We start from the raw sequence: 26,454 nt of genomic DNA on the forward strand, positions 1-26,454 counted from the left end.
TAGAGTACTGATAATGAAGACTTGTTATCTAGAGTTTTAATATATTGATCACTGTTAGAATTACACATACACGCACCACCTAAATAATGTGAAAACACATGCCCACGAGAGTAATCTTTACTTAAGGGTCACACACACACACACACACTATATTACTCGTACACCCTTGTTATGAAATAATTATATGATAGTCATTTTATTCCTAATAAAAGCCTAATAAAAAGAATGTGTGTGGTTCCGATTACACTCAATTAGAATAGGTGGGTAGATATATTTTTTAAATTAATTCTATTATATTTTTTTTTCATGTGTCCAGTTCAGGTAGTTATATTTTTTGTTGTTTTCCATATGGTCTCTGTGTTATTGGTTTCTTTCCATCACATGTACAACCATTAAAACTGGAAGAACAGTGATGTCAGTTTCCGCATCCACTATTTCTGGCGAGACTTCACAATTTGCGCGATTTTATTACTTTTTTCTCAAATGTAAAAAAAAATTTAAAAAATTTAGGGTCGGCAGCAAAAAACCAGATGGGGTCGGGTAACTGGAACCAAACGTTTTTTTTTAAGCCTTAGCTTGAACTCATGAAATTGAAATTTGAAATACACATAGGCTGTGTACATGGTTAATTTACCATACTGAAATACACATAGGCTGTGTACATGGTTAATTTACCATACTGAAATACACATAGGCTGTGTACATGGTTAATTTCTCATATTGAAATACACATCGGCTGTGTACATGGTTAATTTCTCATATTGAAATACACATAGGCTATGTATATGGTTAATTTCTCATATTGAAATACACATAGGCTGTGTACATGGTTAATTTCTGATATTGAAATACACATGCTGTGTACATGGTTAATTTACCATACTGAAATACACATAGCCTGTGTACATGGTTAATTTCTCATATTGAAATACACATAGCCTGTGTACATGGTTAATTTCTCATATTGAAATACACATAGCCTCGCGAGTGTGTACATGGTTAATTTCTCATATTGAAATACACATAGGCTGTGTACATGGTTAATTTCTCATATTGAAATACACATAGGCTGTGTACATGGTTAATTTACCATACTGAAATACACATAGGCTGTGTACATGGTTAATTTCTCATATTGAAATACACATAGCTTTTGTACATGGTTAATTTCTGATATTGAAATACACAAAGGCTGTGTATATGGTTAATTTCTCATATTGAAATACACATAGCCTGTGTACATGGTTAATTTCTCATATTGAAATACACATAGCCTGTGTACATGGTTAATTTCTCATATTGAAATACACATAAGGCTGTGTATATGGTTAATTTCTCACATTGAAATACACATAGGCTGTGTACATGGTTAATTTCTGATATTGAAATACACATAGGCTGTGTACATGGTTAATTTACCATACTGAAATACACATAGGCTGTGTACAGGGTTAATTTCTTATATTGAAATACACATAGGCTGTGTACATGGTTAATTTATCATATTGAAATACACATAGCCTTTGTACATGGTTAATTTCTGATATTGAAATACACAAAGGCTGTGTACATGGTTAATTTACCATACTGAAATACACATAGGCTGTGTATATGGTTAATATATCATACTGAAATACACATAGGCTGTGTATATGGTTAATTTCTGATATTGAAATACACATAGGCTTTGTATATGGTTAATTCTTCATACTGAAATACATATAGCCTGTGTACATGGTTAATTTCTCACGTTGAAATACACATAGGCTGTGTACATGGTTAATTTCTGATATTGAAATACACATAGGCTGTACTGTGTACATGGTTAATTTCTGATATTGAAATACACATAGGCTGTGTACATGGTTAATTTCTGATATTGAAATACACATAGGCTGTGTACATGGTTAATTTCTGATATTGAAATACACATAGGCTGTGTACATGGTTAATTTCTGATATTGAAATACACATAGGCTGTGTACATGGTTAATTTCTGATATTGAAATACACATAGGCTGTGTACATGGTTAATTTCTGATATTGAAATACACATAGGCTGTGTACATGGTTAATTTCTGATAATTATAAGATAGTCATTTTATTCCTAATAAAAGCCTAATAAAAAGAATGTGTGTGGTTCCGATTAGACTCAATTAGAATAGGTGGGTAGGTATATTTTTTTAATTAATTCTATTATACTTTTTTTCATGTGTCCAGTTCAGGTAGTTATATTTTCTGTTGTTTTCCATATGGTCTCTGTGTTATTGGTTTCTTTCCATCAGATGTACAACCATTAAAACTGGAAGAACAGTGATGTCAGTTTCCGCATCCACTATTTCTGGCGAGACTTCACAATTTTCGCGATTTTATTACTTTTTTCTCAAATGTAAAAAAAAATTAAAAAAATTTAGGGTCAGCAGCAAAAAACCAGATGGGGTCGGGTAACTGGACCAAACATTTTTTTTAAGCCTTAGCTTGAACTCATGAAATTGAAATTTGAAATACACATAGGCTGTGTACATGGTTAATTTACCATACTGAAATACACATAGGCTGTGTACATGGTTAATTTACCATACTGAAATACACATAGGCTGTGTACATGGTTAATTTCTCATATTGAAATACACATAGCCTGTGTACATGGTTAATTTCTCATATTGAAATACACTTAGCCTGTGTACATGGTTAATTTCTCATATTGAAATACACATAGGCTGTGTATATGGTTAATTTCTCATATTGAAATACACATAGGCTGTGTACATGGTTAATTTCTGATATTGAAATACACATAGGCTGTGTACATTGTTAATTTACCATACTGAAATACACATAGGCTGTGTACATGGTTAATTTCTCATATTGAAATACATATAGGCTGTGTACATGGTTAATTTATCATATTGAAATACACATAGCCTTTGTACATGGTTAATTTCTGATATTGAAATACACAAAGGCTGTGTATATGGTTAATTTCTCATATTGATAGCCTGTGTACATGGTTAATTTCTCATATTGAAATACACATAGCCTGTGTACATGGTTAATTTCTCATATTGAAATACACATAGGCTGTGTATATGGTTAATATATCATACTGAAATACACATAAGCTGTGTATATGGTTAATTTCTCATATTGAAATGCACATAGGCTGTGTATATGATTAATTTATCATACTGAAATACACATAGGCTGTGTACATGGTTAATTTCTGATATTGAAATACACATAGGCTGTACTGTGTACATGGTTAATTTCTCATATTGAAATACACATAGCCTGTGTACATGGTTAATTTCTCATATTGAAATACACATAGGCTGTGTACATGGTTAATTTCTCATATTGAAATACACATAGGCTGTGTACATGGTTAATTTCTGATATTGAAATACACATAGGCTGTGTACATGGTTAATTTCTGATATTGAAATACACATTGGCTGTGTACATGGTTAATTTCTCATACTGAAATACACATTAGGCTGTGTACATGGTTAATTTCTGATATTGAAATACACAAAGGCTGTGTACATGGTTAATTTCTCATATTGAAATACACATAGGCTGTGTACATGGTTAATTTACCATACTGAAACACACATAGGCTGTGTACATGGTTAATTTATCATATTGAAATACACATAAGCTGTGTACATGGTTAATTTACCATACTGAAATACACATAGGCTGTGTACATGGTTAATTTACCATACTGAAATACACATAGGCTGTGTACATGGTTAATTTACCATACTGAAATACACATAGGCTGTGTACATGGTTAATTTATCATATTGAAATACACATAAGCTGTGTACATGGTTAATTTACCATATTGAAATACACATAGGCTGTGTACATGGTTAATTTCTCATACTGAAATACACATAGGCTGTGTACATGGTTAATTTACCATACTGAAATACACATAGGCTGTGTACATGGTTAATTTACCATACTGAAATACACATAGGCTGTGTACATGGTTAATTTACCATACTGAAATACATGGTTAATAATAAGTAAAACAATACAAAATAAAGTTCTTACCAAGTATTTCTTCTTTGGTATCTTCATTTACCTATAATGTAATAAAACTAAGGTTAGTATCATTATAATGTGATAAATATAATTATAATATAATAAAACTAAGGTTAGTGTCATTATAATGTAATAAAACTAAGGTTAGTATCATTATAATGTAATAAAACTAAGGTTAGTATCATTATAATGTAATAAATCTAAGGTTAGTATAATTATAATGTGATAAATCTAATTATAATGTAATAAAACTAAGGTTAATATCATTATAATGTGATAAATCTAATTATAATATAATAAAACTAAGGTTAGTATCATTATAATGTGATAAATCTAATTATAATGTAATAAAACTAAGGTTAGTATCATTATAATGTGATAAATATAATTATAATATATTAAAACTAAGGTTAGTTTCATTATAATGTAATAAAACTAAGGTTAGTATCATTATAATGTAATAAATCTAAGGTTAGTATCATTATAATGTGATAAATCTAATTAGAATGTAATAAAACTAAGGTTAATATCATTATAATGTGATAAATCTAATTATAATGTAATACAACTAAGGTTAGTATCATTATAATGTGATAAATTTAATTATAATGTAATAAAACTAAGGTTAGTATCTTTATAATGTGATAAATTGAATTAGAATCATTATAATGTAATAAATCTAATTAGAATGTAATAAAACTAAGGTTAGTATAATTAGAATGTAATAAATCTAATTAAAATGTAATAAAACTAAGGTTAGTATCATTATATTGTGATGAATCTAATTAAAATGTAATAGAACTAAGGTTAGTATCATTATAATGTAATAAAACTAAGGTTAGTATCATTATAATGTAATAAAACTAAGGTTAGTATCATTATAATGTGATAAATCTAATTAAAATGTAATAGAACTAAGGTTAGTATCATAATAAATCTATGGTTAGTATCTTTATAATGTAATAAATCTATGGTTAGTATCTTTATAATGTAATAAATCTATGGTTAGTATCTTTATAATGTAATACACCTTGTTTAGAATTTAATTAGAAATTCTGGGTTTTTTCTCTATCACTTTTTTCCACTTTACGGTCAATTATGTATGAATTTTTTCTGTGTTTTTACTGTGTTCATTGTAAGTTGTTTTACTATTTTAAAAGCATTCCCTTTTTTTGTACTGCTACACTTTAGCGTTTCTTTTGATAAGTCTACATCCTGATAAACCTAAGGGAGCATTCGTTTTTTACGGGGAGGGGGTCGGTCGGTGGAATTTGAGGTATGAATTAAATGTAAAAAGCAACCCCCTAAAAATTACTTTTCTAAAATTTGACCCCCCCCCCCTAAGTCCATCAATTGTAAAATGTGACCCCCCCCCCTATAAAAATTTTTCACTTGATTTATAATAGATTTATGAAACACTTGACTTATATGAGTGTTTGTTCGACATATCACATAATGGACCATGAAACCTAGTCCATGTAGTTCCGTGACTTCCAAGTAGTACACTGTCTGTCTGATCTTGTTGTGTGAAAGAGTTCATTTTCAATGTCACTGCTATCACTTTCAGAGTCACTTTTCGAGTCACCATTATTCGTTCAACCATCACATGAATGATGAGTACCTGAATAGGTGTCGCATCGAACTGCAACATTGCAAGGAACTCACCAAGAAAATTTCCGATCTACTACAGAAATCAAGAGAAATTTTTGACTGCTCATTTTCAAGAATGAAAACCCCTGCCAGATCAAAAAAAGAAAACAACAGAAAGGCGAGACAGAGAAAAATGCAAGCATTACAACGCCGTGTAGAGACTCTGTATAACAAGATTATAATGGTGTAATTTCACCCTTTTGATACTGGTAGACCAGCACCAGCCACCATGGTATTAATTGGTAATGTTAGCTCTGTAAATGCATCGGAAGCCAAATTGCTTGTGCCCATGTACAACTTGAAATATATTGATGAGCACTCATTCAAATTAATTTTTGACCACTTAGCCACTGATAGCAAAGAAACAATTGACCTGAGTGAACTTGACAGTCAAAGTGACACGGAACAAAGTGGATCTGTAGATACAGTTGACTACAGTGAACTGAAGAGTCAAAGTGACTCGTCAGACTAACTTAGTAACTATCTCTTTTGTGTTCTTATATATGTTTGTTAGTCCCCGCCGGCCGGGGCCACGTGGCGGCCATTTTACGATTTTTATGGTGGAATTCACTCAGGTCAATTGTTTCTTTGATATGTTTGGTAAGTGGTCAAAAATTAATTTGAATGAGTTCTGTTGTTTTTAAAGAGTTTTTAAAGAGTTTTAAAAGTGAGGTATGTCATTATATTGCCACAGCCTGAAAGTTTTATTTTTGTGATTCTGTGTTTTCTTTTTTTTTACTTGTTATCACCTGATCAGACAGAATAAAGACATGTTTGTATTCTGTTTTGTACATTTTTTTGTCAATTCTGTTATTTTTTGCTATGATTCCATACAAATCTGTTGTAAAAATTGACCACCCCCCAAACCATTGGATATAAAATTTGACCCCCCCCCCCTAAAAACTGCTTTGTAAAAGTCAACCCTCCTCCCTGAATTCCACCGACCCCCTCCCCGTAAAAAAACGAATGCTCCCTAAGGCAAATCCACGTACTCTTTACTGCAATTCTATCTCATCTGTATATATAGCCTATTAGAGCTTACAAGTCGTAACAGAAATAATGCTGACAGCTATAGTTTATTATATCACTGTGATATTCTCAGCTCAAATAAAACAGACACGCCCTGACCATTAGAATTGATTAATGAAGTCGAGTTAGAGCAGAATCATTTCCTGTACATCAAGGATGCGTCACAAGAAAAAGTCAAATTTTAGACGTATTGAACAAATAGAGCAAGAATACGAAATATCTATTTCCGGTGAGTTGGTTGATGTTTTCACTCGTCAGAAATGCTTACAGAGGTATTGTGACACCTTGTATATGTATGTATGTATGTATGTATGTATGTATGTATGTATGTATGTATGTATGTATGTATGTATGTATGTATGTATGTGTGTGTGTGTGTATGTATGTATGTATGTGTGTGTGTGTGTGTGTGTGTGTGTGTGTGCCTGCCTGCCTGCCTGCCTGCATGCATGCATGCATGCATGCATGTATGTATGTATGTATGTATGTATGTATGTATGTATGTATGTATGTATGTATGTATGTATGTATGTATGTATGTATCCTTAGCAGTGATATTGTATGTTATTGCCAAGTGTATTGGATCTAATACCTAATGTCAGGCAATATTTTAGACATATACTACAAACGTGCGTGAGTGAGAAGTAATATGACAACCAAAGTTGTGACGCTTGAATAATCAAGACATAATGACTACGATATCTATCGCTCCGTCAAATACCTTGAAGGAACTTCATTGAAACTCATATATTTTAGCTCGCATTCAAACGGTTAACCTGATTGGCCGCTATCGACAACTCAATGCCCAATGGCTTGCATCGTTGTGTCGACTGTAGCAAATTTACTTTCCGCTTCATGTCGGGCTTATCAGAAACACATCCTGTCCACTGATAACATTTTAAATGCTTTGCTATTAAAGATATGTCAACGTCTTCATGTTCAAGACCTTTCGACAACAAGGACATTAAATTAGATGACAGAGGCAGCCATGTTAGAAAAGCGGTCAACATAAAAGGAACTCTGTGATTGACCAATCTGACTCAAGGAAATTAAAACGGCATCATGAAACGATATTGGACATACCTTACACAATTAAGATAAAATGCGAAAAATCAAAACTAAAATCTGTAAGTTTTATGTTGTACATGCAGTATGTTATTATCATCGTATGTAAATCACAAATGATTTGAATGGCTAAAAATAATTAGCTATGCAAATTACTCATTGAAATCAAAAGCAACGCCAACAAACTTCATAAAGCTCGTGCACTGTGTCATCACCAATGCATGTGTCAAATTATATGAAATGTATGGCTTCCATTCTTAAGATATTGCCTTATTACCAAACATCACTATTATGCAAATGACTAAAATTATCTAAAATCAATAGCCACGGCTGTAAGCTTAATAATGTTCTTAAACTTTGTTATTATCAATGTTTGTACATGTACATAATCATATGCGATTTGAAAATTGCATTCTTACAATGTTGCCTAATTGTCAATGACAATTAATTATGCAAATTGCTCTTTAAAATCAAAAGCTACATACAGCAGCAAACTTTATATAGGACACATGCGATTTGTACATGTATGTACCAACTTACATACAATTCGAGCTTGCATTCTTAAGATAAGGCGTCATTGCAGAAAATCATTAATTATGAAAATAAGTAATTGACACTTACTGCTATATATCAACAATATGTACAGAACACGTGTGTGTTATTGTTGATCTATCTATTTTACTAAGTTATATAGAATTTAAAGCTTGCATTCTTAAGATAAGGTCTAATTAATGAAATTCGTTCATTATGCAAATTATTAGTAATAATCATAGAATGTCTACCAGAACCTACTTATTTCTTTCCATTACCATAAGAAAGACTTGTCCCACATTCATTAGAAGTTGTGCATTAGTAATTGAGATATCGTGTCCACAGACAGACAGACAGACAGACAGACAGACAGACAGACAGACAGACAGACAGACAGACAAAACAATAACAAACCTTCCCTTATAGAAGGTAAAACTAGCAGGGTAATACTTTGCAGTTTTTTGTTTGCGACAAGTCGTTGGGTCAGATACGATGCAACCTAGATATGTTAGAATCAGAAGTTGTTACTTCTTTAATTTAGTTTGTCATTATACCACCTGTGTATATGAACTAGTTCTCAATCATTGGGGGTTAAAATAAAACTTAAATCTACCATTCAGTGCTCAAATGCAAATCACCACAATCGTTCCCAGCATCTCCATTGGTTGCCACAGCAACAGTTACCATGGTGATACAATTGGCCCATTCGTGAACCACAGGTGTGCGATCTGATGAATCTATTCAACTGTCAAAATAATTAGTCTCGAATACGCCCTTTGCCATATGCTCTCTTTCATTTTAATACTAACGCGAGACTCTAAAGAGCACAGTGCCCGTCAGGCCAAATGTCCGCAATACACATTCAGATTTTACGGTGATGAAGTGTGCATGCGACTACGCAGAACTTCGACCCGAAATGTGGTAAAAAAACAAGAACATCAAAGTATTCACAATACACAACTCAAATATGTTGTGATTTGGAAAGCCACATCTATTTGGGTGTTCTATTTGGTGACTACTCCCAGCGTATGCGTACTGAACGATTTTATCTTCTGTGTTCAATTTCCAATGCGAATTATTCAGGAATATATAAAATGTGTACAGTAATCTATTTTCAGTTGCTTATTGTATTCCAGTTATAATGGCTTCAATGATGTCGAGGAAATCACAAAAGGTATTAGGAGCACAGTATATTGGCGAATTATTCTTCGAACTTAAAAGGCTGCATGTCCACCCACGCCAAGAGGTAAACATCAACGCTGTTTTACCTGGCGGCTACTCGGGTATATCATTACGAATGTCTTGCACTCGAAAACACTTTCCCAAACCCATGGGTTTCCTGCTAACAAATTTGACATTTCGACGAGAGACGATTTGATTCTGCCGAATGGTAATTTATTCGGTCACTGTGGAAGATTGAGTTAAGTTACGCATTTACAATTATATTTTATAGTGTTACTTCGATACATCACATAGCAGCCATACCCGGGCCAATGATTTATAGTCTCAGAAGGAGAACATAATGAGAACGGCGTGAAATCGCCTGCCGTGCAGTGCACGGAGACAGTGCAACCATTAGGAACGGAAGTGAAGAAACACGAACGTCAAATTGTCAGCTGTTAACGGTACATGCTTAATATACATAGAATATTCTCCCAAACGATTAGGAATAAATATAAAGTCAAGCAATATTGTAATCACTCTTAAGAAGTTGTTCAACACATCCTACTCTGGTCGAGTTTCATATGTGTATAAGACTTTATCTGTCATTACAATTTTCTATGTAAGGCCTTTCCCGATAAAACTAAACAGAAATTGTCGTCTTTCTTAACATCGTTGGTACATGTTTGTTATTTTTTAAAATTTCAACCTCATTATACTAGCTATCCTTAAGAGTATATTTCAACCTCATTATACTCGCTATCCTTAAGAGTATATTTTAACCTCATTATACTAGCTATCCGTAAGAGTATATTTCAACCTCATTATACTAGCTATCCGTAAGAGTATATTTCAACCTCATTATACTCGCTATCCTTAAGAGTATATTTCAACCTCATTATACTAGCTATCCCTAAGAGTATATTTTAACCTCATTATACTAGCTATCCTTAAGAGTATATTTCAATTTTTGTTGTAGAATTGTCAATTTTTTAAAAATTGAATTTTCATTTACACGCCGTGAAATTTTTTATCTTTCTCAGAGTGGTGATGACGTCATCCAGTTGTACTACCTCCTGGAAATAGACGTTTTAATGGTCAACAACAAGGTTACAGTAATATCCCCTAATTCTATCAGCACCGCCAACTCGCAGGTCGATACAACAGTGATGAGAGTGGAGAATAATTGAAAACCGTTGTGTGTCACAAGTAACTATGCAGGTTGATTTGTTTGATTTAAGTTGACATTTCTGGAGAAATCATTTCAACACTTCGTATTCCATAACATCTCCCATGAAAGTACAACTCAGGTGTTTAGCTAACCTTAATCCAGGTGTGTCCATTGTAACATGTAACGGCAAAATGTTTGTCAATTTCAACATTTTCATTGTGATATTGTCGTGTGGAATTCTAAAGTGACTGTTCTATTTCATTATGCATTCAACTGTTACATGGGCAGTCCAGCAATGCACTCACTACTAGATTTATAAGGAGCGTTTAATTTGTGCCCCGGGGATTAGGACAAATAGATAGGATCAAACAGTAATAGAATTCAATCGTTTCCATTCCGTTTGTCCTAATTTTAGAAATAGTGCATTCAATACTTGTTGGTCTCTCCTGCTTCGACGCATACAGCTTGTTATGACAGTAGATTAAAAATTGACGAACAACTTGAAATGCATTATAATAGATTGCTATAGTCTTTAAGACAGCCTGCAAGTGTTCTGACAACATTTCCTTCTATCAGATTTTCCAATTTCAACATCACTTAGAATTAAGAATCGTTGAAACGAATAGATTATATTTAACACTGTAGAATTTGACGAAACTATATATGTAGTTGTTAATACCACGTACGTCTACATTTTGATGTATGTCTACATTTTGATGCTATTTTGTCAATTCTACTCTCATTTATTTCTTTCCTCGTTTCCTTACGTGAATTACGTCAACATGTCTATTTTTCGTCAATAATTTGCGTAGGTTCTTCCTTTACAGTGTATTATTCTATTAGAGTATCGATTTTCTCTTTCTAAAACATTCTTGGGAAACGCTTCACTGCTTCTGTTACAGGGAGACTGTGTTTGCGCCTGCGCACTTGCTCTAAGTATGACTTGCCCTTAAATGTCATTTTGAATAAATCTCTTCGTCTACATTCTATTCACCGTGAATCTTATTTACAATTCCCCATAGGCGAAGAACTAAATATGACAGAATATGCTGACGACAGAAGTTACTTTTTGCGAAATATACAGCAAAGCTTGTACTTAGCAAGGAGTGTTATCAGAAGGCCTGTTGACTTGGGTGTCAGGGTGAATGTAAATCAATTGTTAATTCGGCTTTCTTGAATAACTCCCCCAAAAGGTATTTATCGGTCGCAAGGAAACCTTCAACATTGTTGAAGACAACATCTGACAGATGTGTGGTCCTTGAATTATTAAAATCGTTTTTCTTTTCAAACACAACTGAATACAGTCTTATATTACTTCTAAAGCTTTGTAATAGATAACGAATTCATCAAAATGTCCGAATGCTTTGAAAAGATTTGTGAAATAATAAACTGAAACTTTTTCCTCACACAGACAGCTTTAATGCACCATTTCATTAATGACGTCACTACATCTTATCTACATACCCAAGTCAGTAAAACTAAATGACGTCACTACATCTTATCTACATACCCAAGTCAGTAAATCTAAATGACGTCACTACATCCTATCTAGATACCCGTCAGTAAAACTAAATGACGTCACTACATCTTATCTACATTCCCAAGTCAGTAAAACTAAATGACGTCACTACATCTTATCTACATACCCAAGTCTGTCAGTAAAACTAAATGGCGTCACTACATCTTATCTACAAACCTAAGTCAGTAAAACAAGATGACGTCACTACATCTTATCTACATACCCAAGTCAGTAAAACTAAATGACGTCACTACATCTTATCTACATACCCAAGTCAGTAAAACTAAATGACGTCACTACATCTTATCTACATACCCAAGTCATTAAAACTAAATGGCGTCTGTACATCTTATCTACAAACCTAAGTCAGTAAAACAAGATGACGTCACTACATCTTATCTACATGCCCAAGTCAGTAAAACTAAATGACGTCACTACATCTTATCTACATGCCCAAGTCAGTAAAACTAAACTGTCGGTACATCTTATCTACATACCCAAGTCAGTAAAACTAAATGGCGTCAATACATCTGATCTACATACCCAAGTCAGTAAAACAAAATGACGTCACTACATTGTACCTACATACCCAAGTAATTGAAACTAAATGGCGTCAGTACATCTTATCTACATACCCAAGTCAGTAAAACTAAATGACGTCACTACATCTTATCTACATACCCAAGTCAGTAAAACTAAATGGCGTCTGTACATCTTATCTACATGCCCAAGTCAGTAAAACTAAATGACGTCACTACATCTTATCTACATACCCAAGTCAGTAAAAGTAAATGACGTCACTACATCTTATCTACATTCCCAAGTCAGTAAAACTAAATGACGTCACTACATCTTATCTACATACCCAAGTCATTAAAACTAAATGGCGTCACTACATCTTATCTAAATCCACAAGTCAATAAAAGGAAATGGCGTTACTACATCTTATCTAAATCCACAAGTCAATAAAAGGAAATGGCGTCACTACATCTTATCTAAATCCACAAGTCAATAATAGGAAATGGCGTCACTACATCTTATCTAAATCCACAAGTCAATAAAAGGAAATGGCGTTACTACATCTTATCTAAATCCACAAGTCAATAAAAGTCAATGACATCACTACATCTTATCTAAATCCACAAGTCAATAAAAGTCAATGACATCACTACATCTTATCTAAATCCACAAGTCAATAATAGGAAATGGCGTCACTACATCTTATCTAAATCCACAAGTCAATAATAGGAAATGGCGTCACTACATCTTATCTAAATCCACAAGTCAATAATAGGAAATGGCGTCACTACATCTTATCTAAATCCACAAGTCAATAATAGGAAATGGCGTCACTACATCTTATCTAAATCCACAAGTCAATAATAGGAAATGGCGTCACTACATCTTATCTAAATCCACAAGTCAATAATAGGAAATGGCGTCACTACATCTTATCTAAATCCACAAGTCAATAATAGGAAATGGCGTCACTACATCTTATCTAAATCCACAAGTCAATAATAGGAAATGGCGTCACTACATCTTATCTAAATCCACAAGTCAATAAAAGTCAATGACATCACTACATCTTATCTAAATCCACAAGTCAATAATAGGAAATGGCGTCACTACATCTTATCTAAATCCACAAGTCAATAAAAGTCAATGACATCACTACATCTTATCTAAATCCACAAGTCAATAATAGGAAATGGCGTCACTACATCTTATCTAAATCCACAAGTCAATAATAGGAAATGGCGTCACTATATCTTATCTACATACCCAAGTCATTAAAACTAAATGGCGTCACTACATCTTATCTAAATCCACAAGTCAATAAAAGGAAATGGCGTTACTACATCTTATCTAAATCCACATTCCCAAGTCAGTAAAACTAAATGACGTCACTACATCTTATCTACATACCCAAGTCTGTCAGTAAAACTAAATGGCGTCACTACATCTTATCTACAAACCTAAGTCAGTAAAACAAGATGACGTCACTACATCTTATCTACATACCCAAGTCAGTAAAACTAAATGACGTCACTACATCTTATCTACATACCCAAGTCAGTAAAACTAAATGACGTCACTACATCTTATCTACATACCCAAGTCAGTAAAAGTAAATGACGTCACTACATCTTATCTACATACCCAAGTCAGTAAAACTAAATGACGTCACTACATCTTATCTACATACCCAAGTCATTAAAACTAAATGGCGTCTGTACATCTTATCTACAAACCTAAGTCAGTAAAACAAGATGACGTCACTACATCTTATCTACATGCCCAAGTCAGTAAAACTAAATGACGTCACTACATCTTATCTACATGCCCAAGTCAGTAAAACTAAACTGTCGGTACATCTTATCTACATACCCAAGTCAGTAAAACTAAATGGCGTCAATACATCTGATCTACATACCCAAGTCAGTAAAACAAAATGACGTCACTACATTGTACCTACATACCCAAGTCAGTAAAACTAAATGACGTCACTACATCTTATCTACATACCCAAGTCAGTAAAACTAAATGGCGTCTGTACATCTTATCTACATACCCAAGTCAGTAAAACTAAATGACGTCACTACATCTTATCTACATACCCAAGTCAGTAAAACTAAATGGCGTCTGTACATCTTATCTACATACCCAAGTCAGTAAAACTAAATGACGTCACTACATCTTATCTACATACCCAAGTCAGTAAAACTAAATGACGTCACTACATCTTATCTACATTCCCAAGTCAGTAAAACTAAATGACGTCACTACATCTTATCTACATACCCAAGTCAGTAAAACTAAATGGCGTCTGTACATCTTATCTACATTCCCAAGTCAGTAAAACTAAATGACGTCACTACATCTTATCTACATACCCAAGTCAGTAAAAGTAAATGACGTCACTACATCTTATCTACATACCCAAGTCAGTAAAACTAAATGGCGTCTGTACATCTTATCTACATACCCAAGTCAGTAAAAGTAAATGACGTCACTACATCTTATCTACATTCCCAAGTCAGTAAAACTAAATGACGTCACTACATCTTATCTACATTCCCAAGTCAGTAAAACTAAATGACGTCACTACATCTTATCTACATACCCAAGTCAGTAAAAGTAAATGACGTCACTACATCTTATCTACATACCCAAGTCAGTAAAACTAAATGGCGTCTGTACATCTTATCTACATACCCAAGTCAGTAAAACTAAATGACGTCACTACATCTTATCTACATTCCCAAGTCAGTAAAACTAAATGGCGTCTGTACATCTTATCTACATACCCAAGTCAGTAAAACTAAATGACGTCACTACATCTTATCTACATACCCAAGTCAGTAAAACTAAATGGCGTCTGTACATCTTATCTACATACCCAAGTCAGTAAAACTAAATGGCGTCTGTACATCTTATCTACATACCCAAGTCAGTAAAACTAAATGGCGTCTGTACATCTTATCTACATACCCAAGTCAGTAAAACTAAATGACGTCACTACATCTTATCTACATACCCAAGTCAGTAAAACTAAATGGCGTCTGTACATCTTATCTACATACCCAAGTCAGTAAAACTAAATGGCGTCTGTACATCTTATCTACAAACCTAAGTCAGTAAAACAAGATGACGTCACTACATCTTATCTACATACCCAAGTCAGTAAAACTAAATGGCGTCTGTACATCTTATCTACATTCCCAAGTCAGTAAAACTAAATGACGTCACTACATCTTATCTACATACCCAAGTCAGTAAAACTAAATGGCGTCTGTACATCTTATCTACATTCCCAAGTCAGTAAAACTAAATGACGTCACTACATCTTATCTACATACCCAAGTCAGTAAAAGTAAATGACGTCACTACATCTTATCTACATACCCAAGTCAGTAAAACTAAATGACGTCACTACATCTTATCTACATACCCAAGTCAGTAAAACTAAATGACGTCACTACATCTTATCTACATACCCAAGTCAGTAAAACTAAATGACGTCACTACATCTTATCTACATACCCAAGTCAGTAAAACTAAATGACGTCACTACATCTTATCTACATACCCAAGTCAGTAAAACTAAATGGCGTCTGTACATCTTATCTACATACCCAAGTCAGTAAAAGTAAATGACGTCACTACATCTTATCTACATTCCCAAGTCAGTAAAACTAAATGACGTCACTACATCTTATCTACATACCCAAGTCATTAAAACTAAATGGCGTCACTACATCTTATCTACATTCCCAAGTCAATAATAGGAAATGGCGTCACTACATCTTATCTAAATCCACAAGTCAATAATAGGAAATGGCGTTACTACATCTTATCTAAATCCACAAGTCAATAAAAGGAAATGGCGTTACTACATCTTATCTAAATCCACAAGTCAATAAAAGGAAATGGCGTTACTACATCTTATCTAAATCCACAAGTCAATAAAAGTCAATGACATCACTACATCTTATCTAAATCCACAAGTCAATAATAGGAAATGGCGTCACTACATCTTATCTAAATCCACAAGTCAATAAAAGTCAATGACATCACTACATCTTATCTAAATCCACAAGTCAATAATAGGAAATGGCGTCACTACATCTTATCTAAATCCACAAGTCAATAAAAGTCAATGACATCACTACATCTTATCTAAATCCACAAGTCAATAATAGGAAATGGCGTCACTACATCTTATCTAAATCCACAAGTCAATAATAGGAAATGGCGTCACTACATCTTATCTAAATCCACAAGTCAATAATAGGAAATGGCGTCACTACATCTTATCTAAATCCACAAGTCAATAAAAGAAAATGGCGTCACTACATCTTATCTACATACACTATTCCGTACTTAGGATGTGTTTACCAGCACCTATTTTAATATCTCTACATTTCAACACAAAATTCATTAAGAACATAATATGGCCATTAAAAACCATCTGATCATGGGTTCGGTACCTCTGACATTTAATGAAATGAAACTGAAATATTGTTTTGAAGGCATTGCTAATCACTCAGAATAACATACTAGTACTTTAATGGCAAGATTATTAACTTGAGTAGTACAGAATTCTTCTGCAACATGAATGCTTAAAACCAGCATAGGCATTGGTGTCTACAGTGTAATGTTAGGTGACATATATCCGTTGCATCCAACCAGAAGTTTTGCCATGAATGATTTAGAGCTTGTCTTCTAAAATCGATTATAAAACTAAATTTATCTGTCATTAAAATTCGATAAACGAAATCTATAAATTATGCAAATTCCATCACAGACTGCCTGGTTCTCATGGTTAGTGTTTTACTTATGCACTGTAACCATGGGTGAAATCTCCAAGGAGTGTTCACGTCATTTTTCCTTTCACACGCACACATGACAACAAATCATATGTGACCTTCCCGGTGACTGACTACTGACATTGCCACCTTAACAAACAACGTACATAGGCCTGCGCCTAAACATAGCCAACTTGGGGATTATGGCGTTCGATAAATTGTCATACGAAATGAATTTGAGGCATGCAATTGGATAAATAATTTACCCGTTACCAATGATCCAACAGAGACGTTACTAAGGCCGTGGAATGAGGGAATGCCTGTTGCCAACGACAACGAATCTTGGCTATATAAAGATAATGTTACATGCTACATCATTATTTCATTAACAGAATATCATTCATAGTCTTAAGATCGTCTTGAGACAAATGAGACAAGAGAGGGTAATGGAATACAATGATTTAAGTTGATGAAAGTCATGATAGTTCATGTTGTTCAGTGATCAGGATTTCAGTCATCACATCCTGTCCATACTGTATGTTAACGTAAATCAGCACGACATGGTGCAGACGTCATTAAATTGTATGCAAATAACATTGTATATACACAAATCAGCATGACCACAGGGAACCAGGAACCATGTTGCAACCAACCAACCAACCAACCAACCAAGCAAGCAAGCAAGCAAGCAACCACCATCGCACGCTCGCACCACCCAACACACCCACTCATCACTCACCCGACCTAGCTACCTACCTAATAAGTAAATATGCATGCGTAAATGGAAATACCATACCTATACCTTATAATATATATATGTGATGACCTAGACATACACATGGGCCAGTATACTAAACTATGTTATAATATATATATTTGATGACCTAGATGGGCCGGTATACTAAACTATGTTACTTTGTTGCTATGAATACATCACATACTCGCTATATTTAGAAACACAGTGTGGTTTAGTATACAGGCCTGTATATACATGAATAGATAATGGTAGTTATAGATTATTAGCTAACTATAGTTATACATATCTTTACGGCATTTCCATTTAGCACGCATATTTTGTTAGTTGTTTATTTATCTGTATTTTATTTTTGTTCTCTCGTCTGTCTGTCTGTCTGTCTGTCTGTCTGTCTGTCTGTCTGTCTGTCTGTCTGTCTGTCTGTCTGTCTGTCTGTCTGTCTGTCTGTCTGTCTGTCTGTCTGTCCGTCCGTCCGTCCGTCCGTCCGTCCGTCCGTCCGTCCGTCCGTCCGTCCGTCTGTCTGTCTGTCTGTCTGTCTGTCTGTCCGTCTGTTTGTGACATCGTTCCTGGGCTTCCTATAGCACATAATGCCATCAAATTGTATGCATACAATACTCTGTGTTAACATGATTACATTACATTACATAATCAGTGATCAGGATTTCAGCTCTAGGTTTTAATGTTGAATGTGTCTTTTGAGTCTTTGTTGTTGGTTTGTTTTGTTTGGTATATAAGTTATTATTGTGATGTATATTTTATCTTCATGACGGTTTTACTGTAGTTTTTTATTTATATTTTACATCTCGGATGTATTAGCACGTTTGTGCTACTTTTTAAACCGAGGATAAATAAAATAATAAAATAATAATAAATTACATTACATTGCATTACATTACATTACTTCTATAATAGGCTAATATGTAAAACAATGACAGGCACGCCTTTTAGCTATAACGTATCTTTAATTTAGTTATATTTTGTTTTACCTCAAGACATAGTTATGGCTACACAGTTCATTGTACATACTGTATTCAATAATCAAGTCACCAAGTAGTCTCCTGACATACTGCATTGAAATTTGAAATCCTTTCTTCCAGCTAAATCGTTTTCTAGTTGTCGACAGACCATACAGTTTCACGCAAAAATCATTGGCCCAATATTTCTAGAATTATGTACGTTCTACTATAGCATATCTTAACACCATAGATTTATTCCTTATTTAAATTCAAAATTATATTTTTGTTGTGAAAGTTAATAGTCATACGACACAATCCTCTTTCCCGGTAATGAAGAAACTGAGATGTTGTTACATTGACCTTCATGCAGTCTGTCTAATTTTCTATCTTCACAATTTATACTTTTTACGAAATGGAATTGTTGGCTATTTGTGAACGAGATTTGGTAGGCGAGATTGTAATCATTTTCTCTTTCCTTGTCCATCAAAAGCTGTATCTTCGTCACACTAATTACGCCAAATAAAAAAGTTGTTTGGTTCCGGTTACCCGACCTCACCTAGTTTTTCACGCCGACCGTAAACTTTTTATTACGTATTCGAGAAAAATAATAATAAAATCGCGAAAATCGTGAAGTCTTGCAAGAAATAGTGGGTGCGGAAACTGACATCCACTTAAATATAAAACCTTTCTTCCAATCTGTAATGGCTGTACATCTGATAGGAAGAAATAACCAACACAGAGACCATTTGGAAAACAATGGAAAACCTGAACACACTCGCAAAAGAAATGTATAATAAAAATATAAAAAAATCTACCTACCCCACCTATTTTAAATTTGAATGTAATCGGAACCACACAATATTTTTTACGCCTTATCAAAGTTCTTATTGTGTCGGCAGAGACAATCAATGCAATCAACGTGGCCTAACCTTTCACAAATTAGTTTATCGTAGTTTGTGAAGATAGAAAATTAGAGAGTGTACCAAGGTTAATGGTTTCATATGCTCTGTAAAGCCAGCGACAAATTACCCAAGTGTTGTTAACATCCTTTTAGTAAGATGTAGAAACTTTTTAAAGTGAGTGATGTAATGACGTATACATTGACGTCATTACATCACGCATGCCAAGAAACTCTTGTCACAGGAGACAGGAATATGACAGTACTTACCTTATCGGGTATAATAACTGCCTTGTTTTCTCCCGTTTCTGAAACAAACCAGAAAAGAATTCTTAGAATCGATTGGTTATCACTTATGTATGTAGTACATTATTTACAGGCATGGACCATCTTCCCAACTCTTACGTACTACGGTACGTTTTACTTATATGGCGTTGGGAATTAGTTAGGTTATAGGAGGTAATAGGCTGATTTCGTTATTAACTGCATAAAGAAATGTCGACGTCCTGGACTCGACTGTCCCTCTCTTGGACTGTCCCTGTTGGTATATGGTCTCCGTAAACCATTATCCATACTGGGATCAGGTGTATTCTACAGTTTACCATCATATACGTTAATCCGTCCTACCATGGCCAAAGTTGTACGCTCTCGAACCGTCTGAAAAATAACTGTCTTGGATTAACCCTTCAAAGTTCTCGCATAAATGAAAGTGGATAAGAGACATTCAAAATTGGATGCTTACGCAGGTCTAAACAGATACAAAAAATGGTGTCTCTATTCAATATAGGCTATCTTACTCTCATTGAAATGTGTTGACAAGTTATAGCCTAATGTATTATTCCGAGCATTGCAAAAAATAAATGTCATTACTAGCGCACCAATTCGGTAAAGACATTTGCCCAAACAGTAATATGGTTAAATTTGATGACGTGCGCTTTGTAGCGTTCAATTTGTATGACATTCATAATGTACGACCTACTGTCTTCATTTACATTTGCGTCATTGCATCAGTCAATCTTACTGTGAATTGGTTTGGAGGGCTTCCTCTTACAACGCAATCGAATTCCATGCTTCCAGCTCGCCTAGTGATTTGATGATCTATAGTCGCACAGTTAATTTCCTCTAAAGCGTCTATACTTCATCTCAAGACTCAATTAAAATGCTACCATCTAATGTCGAGGAGCGATTCAAACAAAAGTCACGCTCGATGTCTTATCGCAATATGGCTTGAATATATGTACAGAACATCGCGTTTATGCCAGCCCTGAAACTGTTGATGATCCACGACACATGGGGGATGTATATGAAGTGTGATCCACGACACATGGGGTGATGTGTATGGAGTGTGATCCACGACACATGGGGTGATGTATATGGAATGTGATCCACGACACATGGGGTGATGTGTATGGAGTGTGATCCACGACACATGGGGTGATGTATATGGAATGTGATCCGTGATCCACGACACATGGGGTGATGTGTATGGAGTGTGATCCACGACACATGGGGGATGTGTATGGAATGTGATCCACGACACATGGGGTGATGTGTATGGAATGTGATCCACGACACATGGAGTGATGTGTATGGAATGTGATCCACGACACATGGGGTGATGTGTATGGAATGTGATCCACGACACATGGGGTGATGTGTGTGGAATGTGATCCACGACACATGGGGTGATGTGTGTGGAGTGTGATCCACGACACATGGGGTGATGTGTATGGAGTGTGATCCACGACACATGGGGGATGTGTATGGAATGTGATCCACGACACATGGGGTGATGTGTATGGAATGTGATCCACGACACATGGGGGATGTGTGTGGAATGTGATCCACGACACATGGGGTGATGTGTATGGAGTGGATTTATAAGTCTAATCTTAGTGTGTAGCTTACGATAGCACTGGCGGAGAAAATAGTCGTCCACTTAATTTTCACACATCTTTCATGCAGCTTTAAGTCAATCAACACTTCGATTCTTGCATCAATTCTGTACAACTGGAACATATATGGATTGTGCACATTACACAACTATTAATAGACAGTCCAACAAATACAGTTTTGATATCGGAGTGTCGAAGATGTATTTCCATGTCAGTTCCTGCTACTTTGCATTAGTTGATATGGCAACACGGGAGTGAAGTCTGTTTTTCTTCGGACAAGATGATAGCTTTCGATTGAACATCCCAATACGATATCATTGCAAACCAAATCCGATTGCAAATTAATTGTGTGGAACAGACAATCGAGTGCCAAAATAACTATTGCCTTAGTTTCAGTCACATTTTTCTCGCATTTTTTTTCAAAAGCAGTCATAGAACAGTGTTTTAGTAGTTGTTCATTTAGTGTTTTCAAGCAACGATGGTGACTTCTAATGCATACAAGATCATAGTAACTTCCGATGTGGTGTTCAAAATTTCAACTGTTTCTAGTTGACTTGTTCCAATTCAATATGCCCATTTTCAAGTTCAGCCAAATGAATCAGAGGTTAATTCTACGACTATATATGTGTGTGTGTGTGTGTGTGTGTGTGTGTGTGTGTGTGTGTGTGTGTGTGTGTGTGTGTGTGATCCCAACGAATCGTTGGTGCAAACTGTCTGTCGAAACGTCGCCGTTATGCCATTTTTTTAAAACAGTGCTAGACAAGTTGTGTCCACATAAAGTAGGCGGATGATAGTGGTGAGGCATACCAATGTTGACCAACGAATACATTATATTATCATGGCTATTTTATCATAGCGGACAGCTAGGAGGGAAGACAGTGACAATATTGGAAGACTAAAAGGACAAAACCCCATCACTAAGTAAAGCTATCAATTATCATTTGACTAATGTACTAATCGTGCCGATTCGTGGCACATAACCCATGGTAAATACCACACAATAATAACGTTTGACTTCAGATACGTGGGGTAGTCAATGACATACTAGATGCGTGGGGTAGTCAATGACATACTAAATGTGTGGGGTAGTCAATGACATACTAGATGCGTGGGGTAGTGAGTGACATACTAGATGCGTGGGGTAGTCAATGACATACTAGATGCGTGGGGTAGCGAGTGACATACTAGATGCGTGGGGTAGTCAATGACATACTAGATGCGTGGGGTAGTGAGTGACATACTAGATGCGTGGGGTAGTTAATGACATACTAGATGCGTGGGGTAGTCAGTGACATGCCAGATTTGTGGGGTAGTATATGGCATATCAGATACGTGGGGTAGTCAATGACATACTAAATGTGTGGGGTAGTCAATGACATACTAGATGCGTGGGGTAGTCAATGACATAATAGATGCGTGGGGTAGTCAATGACATAATAGACGCGCGGGGTAGTCAATGACATACTAGATGCGTAGGGGTAGTCAATGACACACTAGATGCGTGGGGTAGTCAATTTCACAGTATAGTCACAGCTAGCTTTAGACAGTTTTCACAGCCACTACATCGCTCCTGTTTTGGCATCTGTTATATAAGATTGGTAAGTGTGACACTTTACAAGTCAAAACAGCTTAAATGCACAAAGGTTAGCCGTTAGATGCCATCCATCAACCAAAGGTAGCCGTTGTCTGACATCAATCAACAAAGGGTAGCATTCTATGACATCAATCAACGAGTTATTCGCCACATGACTCCCAGATTTTCCATCAATTCATTAAAAAATGTAGATTAGCGAATGGCAAATGTAGTATCATCAGAGTTAGATGAATATCTTGTCTACCTTCACCAATCTACAGCAAATACTTATACGGCACCCGATATAATTCAGCATATATAAATATTAGGTGCAGTATGAGTATTTGCTGTAGATTGGCCAAGGTAGACAATGTATTCATCTAACTCTGAAAGAGTATACTATGATATATAATTATATATCCCAAGGTAAATGTAAGTTTTATCTAATTAGTAGTTTTTGTTTCAACTTTAATTTTTAACTTTAAAGACAAAATCGTTTCATTTGGTGTATGCATATCAAGTCGACAGTAGCTTGTTATTGTTGTTACCCACGATGTCATTTTATTTATCCCCGAATGATTCCAGAGAGTATGTTGTCTTAGTTGGACTTCATCCTAACATCCATCAATGCATAATTTTGGCTAAGGAAATATAGTTGATGGTACTCAATACCAATTGAAACCCAGGGAACGTCTGAAGAAATCTGATTTGTTCCCATAAATAATATTAGACTCGATGTAAATACAGTTCGTCAGACCCACAAAGAAACGAGTTTCGTCAGACCCATTAAGAAACTGAATACTACTCCAACATTTCTTAATCGAGGTCTGCTGCGGTTACTGGTTCGAACATTTATTTGTGTGTGCCCAATTCATTTTTAACAAATTTATATTAAAAAAATCTTTAAGCCAAATGCATATGAATATTATAATTTGAAATCAGGCTTGTTCTTATCTCATAATCATTTCCCGCGTAATAACAATTTTATAATAGTGCGAGAAAAACAGTGTCCATAGATTTGTAGTTAAGCACACTTTCAACGATTTCAATATTCAATAAAATTATTAGACATTGTTATTGTTTTAAGAAGACAATAATTTAACCATTATAATACGAAATGAGAAGACGTTTATGAACGTTCACTCCTTCATGGAAGGTGTTCTACTAATTTTCATAATTAGTCTCCTATCTGAAAGTGAAAGGCATTTAATACACCTGATAATTTTACCCCATCCTTAATTAATCTATTTTTTATCTTTTCTGTTACTCGCTTGTTTCTCGTAACCAAGAGATGGCGACTGTGAATATTTCAAATGAAATTAAACTTCGCTCAATAATTCAAAATATATATGTTTCCATCGCTCGTCTTAACAAACAGTGAATACGGGCTACAATAAAGGCACTTCACACAGATCGATCTTTACGGGAATCTCGTTCCAAAACTCTTCATTACCGAACTTAATTTCCCTCGAAATAAATGAATAGTAATTTTATTTACGTGTTTATTTTTTTCTTAAAATTTCAACTTTATGTTTTGACCCGAGAATTGTATCAATCGTAGAAATTAAGTTCAAAACTAAACATGGTTAGCATATGAAAATAAAATTTGATATTATTTGTCCTATTTTTCTTCTGAATAATCAACACATTGACATGGATAAGAAGTTTGTAGACAAGGGCCAGGTGATAGTGAAGGTATGTAAGAATTAATTGATAGATTGAGGTCAAGAAGAATTTCCACATCGATACACACTTCAATGAAGTATTCATCTCCATTGCCAATTGAAAGAAATCATCGTGCTGGGTTCTAAAAGTGCTGGGCTCTAAAAGAGTTCAAAAAAATGCATGGTTATTATGTATTATTGACATCAATATTTTTAATGCGACTACTTGGATTCGAAATCAAACATGGCTTCTGCCAAGGGCGGAAATAATAATTTTGTTAAAATGACATCATTTTAGGGAATTGACAAAACAAGTTTTATACAAATCTCAGCTTTCTACAGATACTACAATCACAAAACCCTCTCTAAGGAGTCAGTATTGACATCTTCGTTTAGACGTGTTCATACAATTACCAACTCTGCCGTAGGAGCCAAAATATCAAACCGTATCAAATTTATGCACACCACTTGTCTGTTGTTGTTTTTGTTTTCTAAACACAATTACGATCGTGGTAAACTTAAGAGAATCGGAGGACCGGTGGAAATTTTGAAACCAACAATCACATAAAAAGACAACGTGACAGTGTCAGTTTACCTGTGGACAAAAGTCTCACACGTCATTTCACAATTAAGGTTATCCTTCGTCACGTACAAATCAGACTATCTATAGACTAGCTTGAATGGCTTACATATAAAACAGCAGTGTTGGATTTTTGCAGTAGTGTGAAGAATGCAATCTGTGTTAGTGTCAAAACTGTTTGAATTCATTTTTAAACATCGTTCGTAGAACATAACATACTGTTTTTTATAACGTAAACAGCAAGGTCTGTGTTAACAAGACTCTTATGATCTAATGACTCCAGAGACGGATGGATTATTTTTATTACGTACCATTAAATGTATAAACATTTTAATGTCAAATTTCAATCCTACTGTGCTGAAATGAAAATGTAAATGTGGAAATTGCTACGTTGTCATAGCAACCAATGATGTCACTATTAGTTACAAATTTTAGATAGGAACAACGTTTTTCATTTCTATAATTCAATCATTTTGATACTACGTGACATTGACTCTCTTCTCAATTCATGCCCTTCCTTCCTCATCTCCAGTGACTCTTAAAATGTCATGTCCTCAAGATTTACTTCTTAAAATCGATTCTTTATTAGAGTTTATTCTTACTGAGAGATAATATGTTTCATTCTTTATACTAGTTGAGT

At 34.7% G+C, this 26,454-nt stretch overlaps 1 protein-coding gene across 1 annotated transcript in view; it reads right to left on the minus strand.

The window, feature by feature from the left end:
* The window catches only part of LOC144447224 (uncharacterized), a 66,680-nt gene that overhangs the window by 31,947 nt on the left and 8,279 nt on the right, over positions 1 to 26,454 (minus strand). Inside the window, exons 2-3 of the mRNA XM_078137125.1 lie at positions 20,373 to 20,410; positions 4,066 to 4,096 (exon numbers count right to left, since the gene is read on the minus strand). Coding sequence (XP_077993251.1) covers positions 4,066 to 4,096; positions 20,373 to 20,410 — 69 coding nt within the window. The remainder of the gene's footprint in view (positions 1 to 4,065; positions 4,097 to 20,372; positions 20,411 to 26,454) is intronic.

The sequence above is a fragment of the Glandiceps talaboti genome, chromosome 16 (genome assembly GCF_964340395.1).
Source record: "Glandiceps talaboti chromosome 16, keGlaTala1.1, whole genome shotgun sequence".
Lineage (NCBI taxonomy): Eukaryota > Metazoa > Hemichordata > Enteropneusta > Spengelidae > Glandiceps > Glandiceps talaboti.